The sequence below is a fragment of the Gigantopelta aegis genome, chromosome 8, assembly GCF_016097555.1.
Source record: "Gigantopelta aegis isolate Gae_Host chromosome 8, Gae_host_genome, whole genome shotgun sequence".
Classification (NCBI taxonomy): Eukaryota; Metazoa; Mollusca; class Gastropoda; order Neomphalida; family Peltospiridae; genus Gigantopelta; species Gigantopelta aegis.
The window spans coordinates 80,521,224-80,535,907 of NC_054706.1; the positions used below are offsets into that span (position 1 = coordinate 80,521,224).

A 14,684-nucleotide genomic window follows, 5' to 3' on the forward strand; every position below is an offset into this window, starting at 1 on the left:
ACAAGACATAAAGCAGGGATGGACAAGATAACAAAACATAAAGCTGGGATGATATTTCGCGAATACCAGTAGTACTTCAAATAGAACAGTAATTATAAAGTTGGTACTAATTCTAAAAACAATTAAACAAAATACCTAGTGGGTGGGGTGGAGATGAGTAACAAAACAAATCACGGTCTTCTCTCCAACTGGACAAAAAAAGTACTTGTTGTCACTTAGACAAGCAACTGCACCCCCCCCCCCCCTCCCCCAGTTACGACCATGTGTTCATACTTTATGTTCTCTTTACTTGGAGATAAGGAGGACCATGTGTTCATATTTTATGTTCTCTTTACTTGGAGATAAGGAGGACCATGTGTTCATACTTTATGTTCTCTTTACTTGGAGATAAGGAGGACCATGTGTTCATACTTTATGTTCTCTTTACTTGGAGATGAGGAGGACCATGTGTTCATACTTTAAGTTCTCTTTACTTGGAGATAAGGAGGACACAAACACGGAAAACAAAGTGACGGAAGTGATTATTAACAACGACGTTAGCTTCTTAATTTCTTTTTTCACTTTTTTTTTCTTTTTTGGGTGGGTGGGGGGAGGTGGAGGGTGAGAGGTAGGATGTCCATCATCTACCACAGGACATTGTCCCGATTTCGTGTTGTCTGACTTCACTGTTTCGAACTGTTAGAGTTATATTTTCACTGCTGTGGCAGTTTGAGCAATATCCCTACATTGAGATTACATTCACAATCCGTAATCTATGTAGCAAATTTCATGAGCAGTAACCAACGCTATAAGGCACGGAATACTGTTAGAGGACAAACTTCAAGTATTAGCAACAGAGCGTGATCATACCAGCTTCTAGTATTAGCAACAGAGCGTGATCATACCAGCTTCTAGTATTAGCAACAGAGCGTGATCATACCAGCTTCTAGTATTAGCAACAAAGCGTGATCATACCAGCTTCTAGTATTAGCAACAAAGCGTGATCACACCAGCTTCTAGTATTACAAACAGAGCGTGATCACACCAGTTAACAGTATTTGAAACAATGTGTGATCACCCAATCTACCAGTATTTAAACGAGTACATGATCAAAAAACCCAGAAAGAAGTGTTTTATTTAACGACGCACTCAACACATTTTATTTACGGTTATGGTTAAGAACCACACAGATTTTTAGAGGAAACCCGCTGTCGCCACTACATGGGCTACTCTTCCGATTGGCAGCAAGGAATCTTTTATTTGCGCTTCCCACAGGCAGGATAGCACAAACCATGGCCTTTGTTGAACCAGTTATAGATCACTGGTCGGTGCAAGTGGTTTACACCTACCCATTGAGCCTTGCGGAGCACTCACTCAGGGTTTGGAGTCGGTATCTGGATTAAAAATCCCATGCCTCGACTGGGATCCGAACCCAGTACCTACCAGCCTGTAGACCGATGGCCTGCCACGACGCCACTGAAGCCGGTAAAGTACATGATCAAGCCAGCTAACAGTATTTGAAACAATGTGTGATCACCCATCTTCCAGTATTTAAACGAGTACATGATCAAGCCAGCTAACAGTATTTGAAACAATGTGTGATCACCCATCTTCCAGTATTTAAACGAGTAATGATCAAACCAGGCAACAGTATTTGAAACAATGTGTGATCACCCATCTTCCAGTATTTAAACGAGTACATGATCAAGCCAGCTAACAGTATTTGAAACAGTGTGTGATCACCCATCTTTCAGTATTTAAAGAGTACATGATCCAGCCAGCTAACAGTATTTGAAACAATGTGTGATCACCCATCTTTCAGTATTTAAAGAGTACATGATCAAGCCAGCTAACAGTATGTGAAACAATGTGTGATCACCCATCTACCATCACCCAATCTACCAGTATTTAAACGAGTACATGATCAAACCAGGTAACAGTATTTGAAACAATGTGTGATCACCCAATCTACCAGTATTTAAACGAGTACATGATGAAACCAGCTAACAGTATTTGAAACAATGTGTGATCACCCAATCTACCTGTATTTAAACGAGTACATGATCAAACCAGGTAACAGTATTTGAAACAATGTGTGATCACCCAATCTACCAGTATTTAAACGAGTACATGATCAAACCAGGTAACAGTATTTGAAACAATGTGTGATCACCCAATCTACCAGTATTTAAACGAGTACATGATGAAACCAGCTAACAGTATTTGAAACAATGTGTGATCACCCAATCTACCAGTATTTAAACGAGTACATGATCAAACCAGGTAACAGTATTTGAAATAATGTGTGATCACCCAATCTACCAGTATTTAAACGAGTACATGATCAAACCAGGTAACAGTATTTGAAACAATGTGTGATCACCCAATCTACCAGTATTTAAACGAGTACATGATGAAACCAGCTAACAGTATTTAAAGTGTGTTCGACAAATCTACTAGACCAGGGTCCCGACTAGTGAATTGTTGGTTTGGGCTAGTGGAAGTTATTAACTCTATTACTATACTACATAGGACACCAGCCAAAGCTTCTGTTGGGGCTAGTGATATTCTCAAACATTTGTCGAACGTTGATTTAAAACAAATGCGTGATCAACCCGCCTTCCAGTTACTAAAAGTACGTGATCAACCCCTCTTCCAGTAACTAAAAGTGCGTAATCAACCCATCTTCCAGTAACTAAAAGGACTTTAAACCTCGACGATTACTTCAGCTGCCATGCCTGCCACGTGTAGGAGAACTGGAACATGGGCGAGTGTGTTCGATTGAGCAGATTCATGATCTGACAGTACCGACATTCCTGCTGCACTATTCCTGGAAGGTCCACGTGGAACTGGAACTGGATGTGTTTGAAGTACTGAGCCAGTTCCTCAGCAATGACTAACTCCAGCAGTTCATACTCACAACCCTCGCAGTTTATCGTCAACAGATCAATTGGCTTTTCTTGAACGTTTAAAGAACTGGTAAAGAATTCTTTGGCTTGTCGTATATTCAGCGTCTGAGTTTCGCCTCCCTTGGAAGATATTCGTTTTGATGAAAACAATGACGTGGCGTCCCCTGACAGGACATCAAACTGAAGCGTCTTGTTCTCCTTTCCTAATCCAAACTTATAAAGAGTCACCTTAGGATTCTTGGAAAATTGCTTTTCCAGTATCTTATAGTATTCTGGTACTGGCTCCAGTACTATGTAGAAAGAGTTTGCCATATGTATGAATTTCTCTGCGTCGACCCCCTTGAACCCCCCGACATCCACGATCCGACTTTCCGCTCGTAGGTACGAATGTTTCGTCCATCTGTCAGACTCCATCTTACCATAGTTCACTCGACGCTGTTCTTCACGAATCTGTGCAAAATTATCAGCACATCGTTTGCTCTCGGATGCTTCGTCCTTGGTAAACTCTACACCTAGAATAAACACACAGTGTATAGTAAAATAAACACACATAGACATTTCACAGTAAACTCTACACCTAGAATAAACACAGACAGTTCATAGTAAACTCCACATCTAGAATAAACACATATACAGTCCATAGTAAATTCTACACCTAGAATAAACACGCAGTGTATAGTAAAATAAACACACATAGACATTTCACAGTAAACTCTACACCTAGAATAAACACACAGTCAGTTCGTAGCAATCTTTACACCTAGAATAAACACAGACAGTCCATAGTAAACTCTACACCTAGAATAAACAGACAGTTCATAGTAAATTCTACACCTAGAATAAACACATATACAGTCCATAGTAAATTCTACACCTAGAATAAACACATATACAGTCCATAGTAAATTCTACACATAGAATAAATACAGACAGTTCATAGTAAACTCTACACCTAGAATAAACACACAGTCAGTTCATAGTAAACTGTACACCTAGAATAAACATATATACAGTCCATAGTAAATTCTACACCTAGAATAAATACAGACAGTTCATAGTAAACTCTACACCTAGAATAAACACAGACAGTTCATAGTAATCTCTACACCTAGAATAAACACAGACAGTTCATAGTAAACTGTACACCTAGAATAAACACAGACAGTCCATAGTAAACTGGTTACCTAATTCCTGTTTATATTAAGCGTATCAATGTACATACCTATATCATAACATCCACCTAGTAATATATTCGTGGTAGTGCCACGGTAATTCTTAAAGGCATACTGTCACAGATTTAAGGACCTTATTCTCTAAAAATGGATAATAAATAGAAATTACATTACTTGCTGGAAACCAAATCTAGCTATTGCATCACCTTAACTGAACCATGATGGAGTGAAATTCATGTCAACCGTCTCGGCAATTTTAGTTTTTGAATTATGGACCATTGCCATAATTCAATTTTATTTACAAAATAACATTAATAAATGGAGTATGGTGGTTATAAAGATGGTTGAATAAAGTACATTTAGGGACAAATCAAATAATATTTTGCTCAGGTAATACTTTGTTAGACCATTAAATAGGTCAGTGGTCTGTGACAATATGCCTTTAAAGCATATCAATGTACATACCTATATCATAACATCCACGTATTACTATGTTCGTGGTAGTGCCACGGTAGTTCTTGCTATTTAAAAGGTCATTGGCAGGCAGCAGGTTAAACGTGAGAGGTTGTGGCAGCACAAAGTATCCTAAGATAATCCCGATTCCAATAGCAAGTGTAATGATGGCCCCGATTTTCTGTCGGCCAGTCATGGTTGTCTGAAACAGAAATATTATAATGAGTTCATGTTAAAATGACAGTCCCCTGTTTACTTCCATTGCCAGATGTTTTCAAACTACCAAAGCGTTTTTATGTCTAAAATTACATGTCAAAGATATCTTCTTGTATGTCATTGTCCGTATAAACAAGAGATGTTGTCGTTTTAACGTTTGAAGTACTAATAACCGAAACCGGATATTACTGCCTAATAATTTCGCAATCATGAAACAATATATTAATGAAATATGATTACAACAGACATTAGCAGACGACCGCAAACGCATTGGAGATACACGGACTGGTATTCTGAACAAGAACATGTATTTGATATGTAATTTTAGTTGCCAAAAAAGGCATCTTACGATGACTGCCAGCTCAGGACAGCCCCTTTAATTATATGTTTTGCAATACAGTAACAATGGAACATTTGTTTTATAACTGTCCTAAAATCATAATTATATGGAAACAACATAATGGTGAAAGCAAAAACAATGGTGATCATATACAAGTCTATAAACGATATTATTGGGAAATATTAACAGCTAAACAAAAGAGATATTACTAATTGTTAATTGGTTCAGTTTTAGATGTATATACAACTGAACCTCCTTAGTCCGGACAGTATGGTTACTAAAAAAACGTCCGGATTAACGAATTTCCGGTTACTGAAATGTACGTGGTGAGTAACCTCCCTTGATTCACAAACAAAATAAAAACGAAAATAAAAATGAAAAACCTTTAATTTTTTTTCTGGTCAGAATTATATTAATGTGTCGTACGGCAAACATCGTTTACATCAATGGTTCACAAAGTACTCCGTGATAGCTGGTTGTCTCATTGAACAGTTTGGGGCAAACGAGTTTTGCATTCTGAGAACGAGTTCCAAGTTTTTTTTCGTCACCCATCGTCTCAAAGAACCTTACAAGTGATTCAATGTTTGTCTTGGCTTCCTTTGCTGAAGGAGCTGGCATAGGAGCTGGCTCATTATCATCATCGTCACTTGGATCATCGGCGTCTTTCGAATCACACACAATATCTAGAATGTCATCATCGCAAAGTGACTGGCATGTCTCTTCCTGGCTGTCTGCATCAACGTACTGCTCAGCCGTCAAAGCAGACGATTGATCATTATCAGCGCCAGACTCGTTATACACGTTTAACAAGTCACGTAACTCAGACAGTGGCATATCGTCGCCTTCATCATACTGCGCTTCAGCCTCCGAACTAGGTAGAATATTAACATGCCGGTAGCACTTGTCAATCAATCAATAAAGTATTTACATGCTCCTATACCACGAAGGTTTCGAGCATGTCTATCCCAGGTTCGGCCACCGGATACCAATAGTCCAACCTGGGACAGAACAATTACTGGGGCAATTTTGATATTTAAACAAACAGGGAAAAAGGACTTTACAATAAATAATTTTATGCGTTATTTTCCCAAACAATATTTAATATACAGCAAACAACTAACAATTTGTAACGCAAATTTAGATCGGGCAGTCCTAAATATAAATATATTAAAATATTTTTTTAAAAATATATTAATTAGCCCTGAAAATAGGGGTGGCAGGTGACTAGGAGGTTAGGCTTCAGCCACAGGAGGTTTTGTTAATAGGGGGATATGTTTTACTTAGGGGCACCCATCGTATTGGGGACTTCGGTGTGGCCGAAACCGGGGAATGCTCCGGGGGGGGGGGGGGGGGGGCAGTCCCCCGGACAAACCTAACAACCCTCACGGCCAAAACCGCCTACGCCTACCACCCTAACCATCTTCCGGTGAAGTATCCCCCACCCACGCAGCACCCCCCCCCCCCCCGGCCAACCCAACCGTCGTGCCCTCCAGTCTCGGTGCCCCCATCCTTAGGGGCACCCATCGTATTGGGGACTTCGGTGTGGCCGAAACCGGGGAAGGCTCGGGGGGGGGGGGGGGGGAGGGTAACTTGCGCTCAATCTACGACAGGCGTTAAGATTCGTGAAGCAAGCAACCGGCATGTTAATATTCTACCTAGTTCGGAGAAGCGCAGTATGATGAAGGCCACTGTGGTTCGCCATCTTCAACACATTTGACAAACAGCCTCACTAAATATCGTCGGTAGTGTGCCTTGAATTCTCGAATAATTCCCGCATCCATAAGCTGTATGTGTGCTGTGGTATTAGGTGGTAGAAAATGGACTTTAACATTACCCAATGCCAGATTCCCACAAGCGTGGCTGGCCGCATTGTCAACGAGAAGAATAACTTTGCGACCACGCGATTTCATTTGCCTGTCGAATGCTCTTAACCAATTACAAAAAAGGTCCGAAGTCATCCACGCTTTCTTGTTGTTACGATATCGGACGTAAACTTCCGGGTTGAAATCTCTACCAAAACAACGTGGTCTCCGAGCTTTCGCGATCACAAACGGCTTTATTTTTATATCACCGGTAGAATTTGCACAAAGTGCCACTGTTATCCCGTCCTTCGATCTTTTAACACCTTTCACAGGCTTTGAAGCTAACGTGTAGTTTGGGCCCAGCTTAAAAAACAGTCCGGTTTCGTCCATGTTGAAAACATCTTCTGGTGCATAATCTTTTAACACTTTCTTCAGTTCTTCTCTCCCACTAACCACGGCATTCTTGTCGGGACTTGCTGCTTCTCGTTCGTACACGTGTTTGGCAACGTTGTGGCGAGACTTAAATCGTGGCAGCCACCCGCATGTATACATGCATGCATGCATGTATGTATAATGTATGTATGTATGTATGAATGTGTGCGTGTGCGTGTGTGTTTGTGTGTGTGTCTGCTGGTTGTATTAATTAATATAGTGCATACCATCTTCCCTACTCAATTAGGTAAACAAATTACATCAAGAGTACCGATGAGGTACATGATACGCCCATCAGGAGTTTGATGGAAAACCATATTAATGAATATGTTACGGGTAAGATTCAAGACTAATTATGTGACATTTTTGCAATGGGATGGATGAACAGTTTGTTTTGGACCAACCACCCTCCCAAGTTGTTCCTACATGTGAGGTTTGATGGTCCTGTATGCATCAATATGCAGCATATGATCCGGACAAGGCTTTACTGTTATGTGCAGTAAACCGTGAAAAGTAGGTCATAGTGACATACCGCCATCCCAAGTTGTTCCTACATGTGAGGTTTGATGGTCCTGTATACATAATATATATGCAAGATATGGTCCGGGCAAGAAAATGTTAACAGACGGACGAACGGACGGATATACGGACGGACGGACAACGTCATACCATAATACGACCCATCATAGGTGGGCGTATAAAAATGATTTAATCTTTTTATAATATTTCCCAGTTTAATCCGAAATTGGTCCTTTTGTTTGTATTAAGCAGTTTGTTGTGTTTAAGTAAAGCATTTTCTTTCATTTCCAGATGGCGGCCATTTTTTTTATAAAACCGGAAGTACACTCAAACTAACTTGCTTCGGGAATTGAAAAGTAATCCACAAACAAAGTTTGTGCCTAATGTGAACAAAACGTGAACAATTATTGGACCCATCTGCCTCACCATTCTGCCAAATCATAATTTAATGTATTTTGACCTGTAACAAATTGTTTTAACAGATATATTTTGTTACTTCGTTGTATAGGCATTTCAGAAAAAAACTAAGTTATCTCGAACTGATTTCGAATCGGACTTGAGAGGTAATCAGAAGCACGGATATTACTTAGTTGTGTTGGTCGAGAGATACAAACGTTTTTGTTAAACATCAGTAATAATATTAAAACAAATAAAGTTAATTTTTTTTAATAATAATGTACATTTATTGCCGCACAAAAACATGACATGGGCTAAACCTGCTAGTAGGTGGCCAATTTTGTTCTGTAGTTTCGATCCAGCTTCTCATAACATTAGTCCTTGCTGAAAGAACATTCTGTCCGAAGATTTAATATTGAAAAACAAATGCGGCAACTGAGAACAAACGACCCAAAAGCTTTTTACAAACTACTTAAACCACCTAACGAAGATAATAACTTACCACCTTTAGATGATTTCTATCTTTTTTTCCAAACTCTAATCAAAGGTGAATCGAACGATAACGAAACAAAACTGAACTTGAATAACATAGACTCAGACAGTGAAAATGTGCTAAACAGTAGGATTGAAGAAAATGAAATATTAAATGCTATAAAACAACTGAAAAACAGTAAGGCACCTGGAATCGATATTGTCATTAATGAATATATTAAAACAACTGCCGGCATGGTGCTACCAATCTGTAGTTAGCTGTTTAACATAATCTTCGACAATAGTATTTTTCCTAATGAATGGTTGACTGGAGTAATTAAACCCATTTTAAAAAAATAAAGGAAATCGTTCATTACCAGAAAATTATAGCCCAATAACATTGCTCTGCTGCATCTCTAAAGTATTCAGCACAATTTTAAATAACCGATTAAATGCTTTTATTGAAGAAAATAATATATTGAATGAATCTCAGACTGCTTTCCGAAAAGGCTACTCTACTACCGACCATGTATTTAATATACATTCTCTAATCGAAATTTTAAAGACAAGAAAAAAGAAATTATTTTGTGCTTTTGTAGATTTCCCAAAACCCACTATATTTTTTCCATTAGCAGAAAGGGCTCTTTATATGCACCATCCCACAGACAGAATAGCACATACCACGACCTTTGATATAACAGTCGTAGTGCACTGGCTAGAACGAAAAAAGAAGAAGAAAGCACTTCCCAAATAGTACGGGTACAAAATACCTAAATATGATAACACAGGTCCTGTACAAGTGACGGATACATTACACACATGCAACTCAAGGGATGCATTACACACATGTAACTCAGCGGATGCATTACGCACATGTAACTCAACGGATACATTACACGGATACATTACACACATGTAAGTCAACCGATATATTACACACATGTAACTCAACAAGATTATATATTCACGTGGCACACTACTTGTCTGTCTACATTAATTTAACATATACTTGCACAGCAAATGAGTACACTGTGGCCACGTTTAGTAGGTGTGGTTGTGCACATTGAAATCATGGGACAAAGTGATGAACGTCGTAAAAGCGAGCAACAGGAAAACACACACACACGCACGCACGCACACACACACGCGCGCACGCGCACAGGCACACACACACCTAGCAAATACAGTGGTGTAGGAAGGTGATACAATGTGTGTGTGTGGGGGGGGGGGGGGCACACTTTTATATTTACACACTTTTACACTATTATAAAGCAAATATAAAGCAAAATATCCCCCCTCCCCCGCTTCCTATGCCAGTTAAATGCGTGTAGTATGTACAAACTTGCTCACTGAATGGAATAATGGCAACATGTATCTACACCTATGGTAAACATCTGGGCCCGGTTGTTCGAAACCTGGGTTAGCGTTAACCTTGGGTTAAGTGCCTAACCCAGAGTTAAATTTAATCACCGATTGAAAAATGCGTTGTTCGAACGTTGGTTAGCGCTAACCATGAGTTAAATATACCATAACCCTGGGTTAAAGTTAAAGCAGCTCTGACCTGCAGTTAAATGTCTAACCAGTGATTAAGAGTGGCGAATTTTATTCCATTTGTATGTTTAGATGCGTTTTAAATGTAAAATTGTGCTGAAATAAGAGTATCGGCATAAATTACAGTGACGTCAAATTCCCGCGAAAAAATAATGACTGACGTAGAATAGCAGGTTCATTGATTTTATTTTTGGATTGGGAGGGTGGAAGGTGATCAGTATCGGGAAACACATCGATCTGTATTAAGCGTCTCTTATCATTAAATTGTCCATTAAATAACAGTATGAAGAATTAAAACACATGATCCAAGTCATTCGTCAAAGGTACCAGACGTTTCGTACCAAAGCCAGTTCGCCCCAAGTCAGTTCGCTCCTAGTTTTCCCAGGCGGGATCTAGCTCAGTCGGTTGAGCGCTAGCCTGAGGTAGTTGCGTCATAGGATCGAATCACCTCAGTAGACCCATTCTCCGATTTTTAAAATATATGTTTTGCTGTCTCAACTATTTCTGAGTTCGCCCCCACCCCCTCCCCCGTTAATATGTCCAATATTAAATAAAGATGATTTTGGTGAAAGTTGTTTGTTCGTTTCACCAAGAGGATAAAGAAATTAGGTTGCTGCTTTGATGATAACACTATTATGCATGCCTCACGCGAGGTCCAAATAGAGCGAAGTCACTTCTCTCACAAATTTTGAGATGGCGAATTTTTTTAACTAGAGGGAGCCTTGATTTATTTTTCATTTAAAGATAACAACAAAATACAGTAGAATCTCGTTTGCTCGACCTCAGAAGGGTCGATCACACCGCAACGCTCGAACCAAAACCGAAGTCCCGAGTTTTTTGTCCGGTAAACCCGTATATTAACTGATGATTGGTCGAATACGTCCAGAGTCGACTATAAGGCTTCGCTCGAACTAAATTATCGGTCCCTTCTGTGTTGTGTTATTAGCTATATTTCCCTCGAACTGGTGATACATCAAATATCAAATGGAAAACCACCGAAAAGGACCAACAATTGCCGCGCTTGCGCAGTTGGTTATTACAACCTTTGGATTATAATAATTTAGGCGGAACGAGTTATATAGATGGATCGGAGAATCACGACACTAGCGAAGCAATCCTTTCTTTGCCATACCTGTCATGCTGTGTGTTCAGCCAGCGGCTGTCGGTAAAAATCTTTCAAGTACAGCTAGTGTCACGGTGCCTTTTCGATGAACCGTGATACCAATCAAACAATTGGCCTCGGCGGGAACGTTACCCTGAACACGTCTACCAGACCAGTTTTCAATGAAACCAGGGGCGAGGTACTCAGGTATCATCACTTCGGCAAGGGCTTTTGTATCACACAATCGGAGTAATTTCTAATAAATCCTTTGACTCTGAAATTTCGTTATATAACATATTGATGAACTGTTTACGTTTGCAGTTACCAAAATAATATGGTAACATGTCGTTTCGCCCTTATTACTAGTTCACCCGAGTCGTTTTGAATAGGGTTGATTCGTACCTCTAACCGAGTCGTTTCGCCCCATGTTTCGATTCGCACTAATTTTTATTTTGTTAATAAAGTACATTTATTTATTGATTTGTCCTATATCCATTGATTTTTAGATGTCACACATTGCGTGTTTATATTTACAGATAAATATAATATTATAATTTTGTTTATTTCCAGTATCATTTACTCAAGCCATATACATGAAATACGTACAGACCTTAGATAATATACAGACAATGTATTCACATTAATAATTAATTTATGAACAGTCACACTGCATACTACTATATGTGCTGTGGTTTCTTATTAAATATACTACATACACAGCTGAGGTTAAACGACTCGGTACGAATGAGATTTAGGGCGAACCAACTCTGGGTGAATAGGACTAAGGGCGAAACAACGCAGAGTTCGAAATGGTTTTAGGGCGAAACGACCCGGATTCGAATAATACTAGTATGTATCTAATGCTTTCGAGACGTTTCGGCCCCGCTACACATTCGACTCCAGACGTTTCGGCCCCGGTTATTGTTGTTTTATAAATCAAATTATTCAGTCACTTGTGTTTTGTTATTAAATTTTATCGTAAGTATTTTAATTTCTTTCTCTCGTTCTCTTTCTTTTTTTCTTTCATTCTCTCTTTTTGTGATTATTATTATTATTTTTAATTGAACATAATATCCGAGTGTTAAAGAATAAATAAGAGCCAACCAACCAAAACTGTATTTAGCTTTGATAATCCAAAAATGAAAATGAACTGGTTTTCTCGTTTGTGTAAATACAATTTAATAAATTGCAATAAATTGTTTTGCGTTTGTTCTACTTAATTATATTATGTAGACCCTTCCCATAATAGGGGCGCTTTACATGTGGCTAGAATTGGAACCACTGATGTTTGACGTCAGTAGGGGTTACATGTGTACAGAAATTAAGTACGATCACAAAGAATGTTTTCCATGCGGAGCACTCACTCTGGAGTCGGTATCTGGATTAAAAATCCCTTTCCTCGATTGGGATCCGAACCAAGTACCCACCAGCCTGGATACCGATGGCTTAACCACTGCGCCACTGAGGCCGGTAGGTAAATTGAAAGTAGCATCATTAAGACATGTTCTAGTTCAGTTCAGTTCAACTTTATTTTCGTGCTTATATCCCATTAAAGTTCAACCAAGCTATCCTGGACACACATCTCAGTGTTCTAGCATTTAAAGAAACAGCAAAAACACATGGATGCACAATTCCTGAACCTAGTCTGAGTTGTTTGTGATGGCATCGTGGGTTAGGTAAGTTCTGTCTTGTATCACTCTCTACCGCTTGAATCGTTAAGCGTAAGTTTCGCTTCCTTATTTTATCACCATATCATTTATCAGTGATATTCTACATGAACGCGCTGATGTACATGTTTATGTGTGTATGTGTGTGCGTGTCACGGTGTATAATATGCATGTAGACCTGTTGTATGTATGCGCGCGCGCGTATGTGTGTGTGTGTGCGCGCGCAATGAATGTTATTCGACAAATTAATGTTACAAATTTGTATTTTATTTATATTATTACCGGTGTTACTATACCAATTACAGCATATATCTGTATACACGAACACGTCCTGACACCTATCTAATTCAACTTTCTAACTTCTGTTACGGAAATATCCGATGCTGACCGAATGGTTCGGTCGTTGGCTCGACGGGGTTCGAGCCAACGATATTTAACTGTAACTCAATATTATTTTATAATTTCGACATCTTGATATGTTGAATTTATTCATCATGAGAAAGGGTGCAGGGCTTCTAGAAAATTACACGAATGAGTAACTATTTGACTGACGTAAAAATCAAAGCTTATAATCGGCCATTTAGCTATGGGTCACGAAAGGATACTCATCGTGATCAAGTAACAGTTTTAGAATTAACAGTGCAAAATTTATTTGTATTTCTATGCCTTTTCCTTACTGGTGAAATTAACGAATGGGGTAATTTGCGGTTATTAGTAATAAAGTATCAAGAAGATAAACGCCATCAGGAAATGCACGTAGGCCTAATGATTAATTTACAGTTAACTAGTAATTATCAGCACGGCAGTTTCGTCGGTGTATATCGAAGGGCTTTTGACTTAGTAGCACCTGTCGTGTCACGGCCGTAATGGGCAATCTCTCATTCCAGCTTATTAAAATCTGAATTACATATATACGTGTACTAATATATGAATATTATACATTTTATTTAAAGTAAGGACCAAAATATAATTTGATTTGTTTTTCTACGTGACATTAAACTTATTTTACCTAGATGTATAATACACGTAGTGTGTTTCATGTTTGTTTATTCTTATTGTCGTTCAAGAACATACACCAAACCCCAAGTGGAGGCGAACAGAACTTTGTTTTGTTGGGCTAACTGGTAATGTGTATGGGTCGAACTAACTTGGGGGTGAAATATCAGACATTCCTAGCTCACGGTCAGCCTTTTTTACACACAATATCAAACATTTCACTTAAGGTCCATTTTTACCAAACGGTATAATTTCCTAAATTATTGCAGCTTTTTAATTACAGCCATATGTTTTCATAACTATTAACAGGCCTCGGTAGCGTCGTGGCAGGCCATCGGTCTACAGGCTGGTAGGTACTGGATTCGGATCCCAGTCGAGGCATGGGATTTTTAATCCAGATACCGACTCCAAACCCTGAGTGAGTGCTCCGCAAGGCTCAATGGGTAGGTGTAAACCACTTGCACCGACCAGTGATCCATAACTGGTTCAACAAAGGCCATGGTTTGTGCTATCCTGCCTGTGGGAAGCGCAAATAAAAGATCCCTTGCTGCTAATCGGAAGAGTAGCCCATGTAGTGGCGACAGCAGGTTTCCTCTCAAAATCTGTGTGGTCCTTAACCATATGTCTGACGCCATATAACCGTAAATAAAATGTGTTGAGTGCGTCGTTAAATAAAACA

General features: G+C 39.1%; 2 protein-coding genes across 4 annotated transcripts in view; both read right to left on the reverse strand.

The window, feature by feature from the left end:
- Window positions 1-1,335: 1,335 nt before the first annotated feature.
- Window positions 1,336-14,684, reverse strand: part of LOC121380110 — an 80,776-nt gene continuing 67,427 nt past the window's right edge. For 2 of the 3 annotated variants that reach the window (XM_041508882.1, XM_041508881.1), the window contains exons 2-3: window positions 4,526-4,715; window positions 1,336-3,400 (exon numbers count right to left, since the gene is read on the reverse strand). In XM_041508882.1, the coding sequence (XP_041364816.1) occupies window positions 2,700-3,400; window positions 4,526-4,709 (885 nt within the window). In that variant the 5' untranslated portion in view covers window positions 4,710-4,715 and the 3' untranslated portion in view covers window positions 1,336-2,699. Of the gene's footprint in view, window positions 3,401-4,525; window positions 4,716-5,452; window positions 5,805-14,684 lie in introns of those variants that run through there. The other variant, XM_041508883.1, reaches the window with a different exon arrangement.
- LOC121379859 (tigger transposable element-derived protein 6-like) lies at window positions 5,508-7,423 on the reverse strand. The gene is made up of 2 exons (XM_041508512.1): window positions 6,792-7,423; window positions 5,508-5,940 (listed from the first exon to the last, which is right to left on the reverse strand). The coding sequence occupies exons 1-2, from the start codon at window positions 7,421-7,423 to the stop codon at window positions 5,508-5,510; spliced, it is 1,065 nt and encodes a 354-aa protein (XP_041364446.1).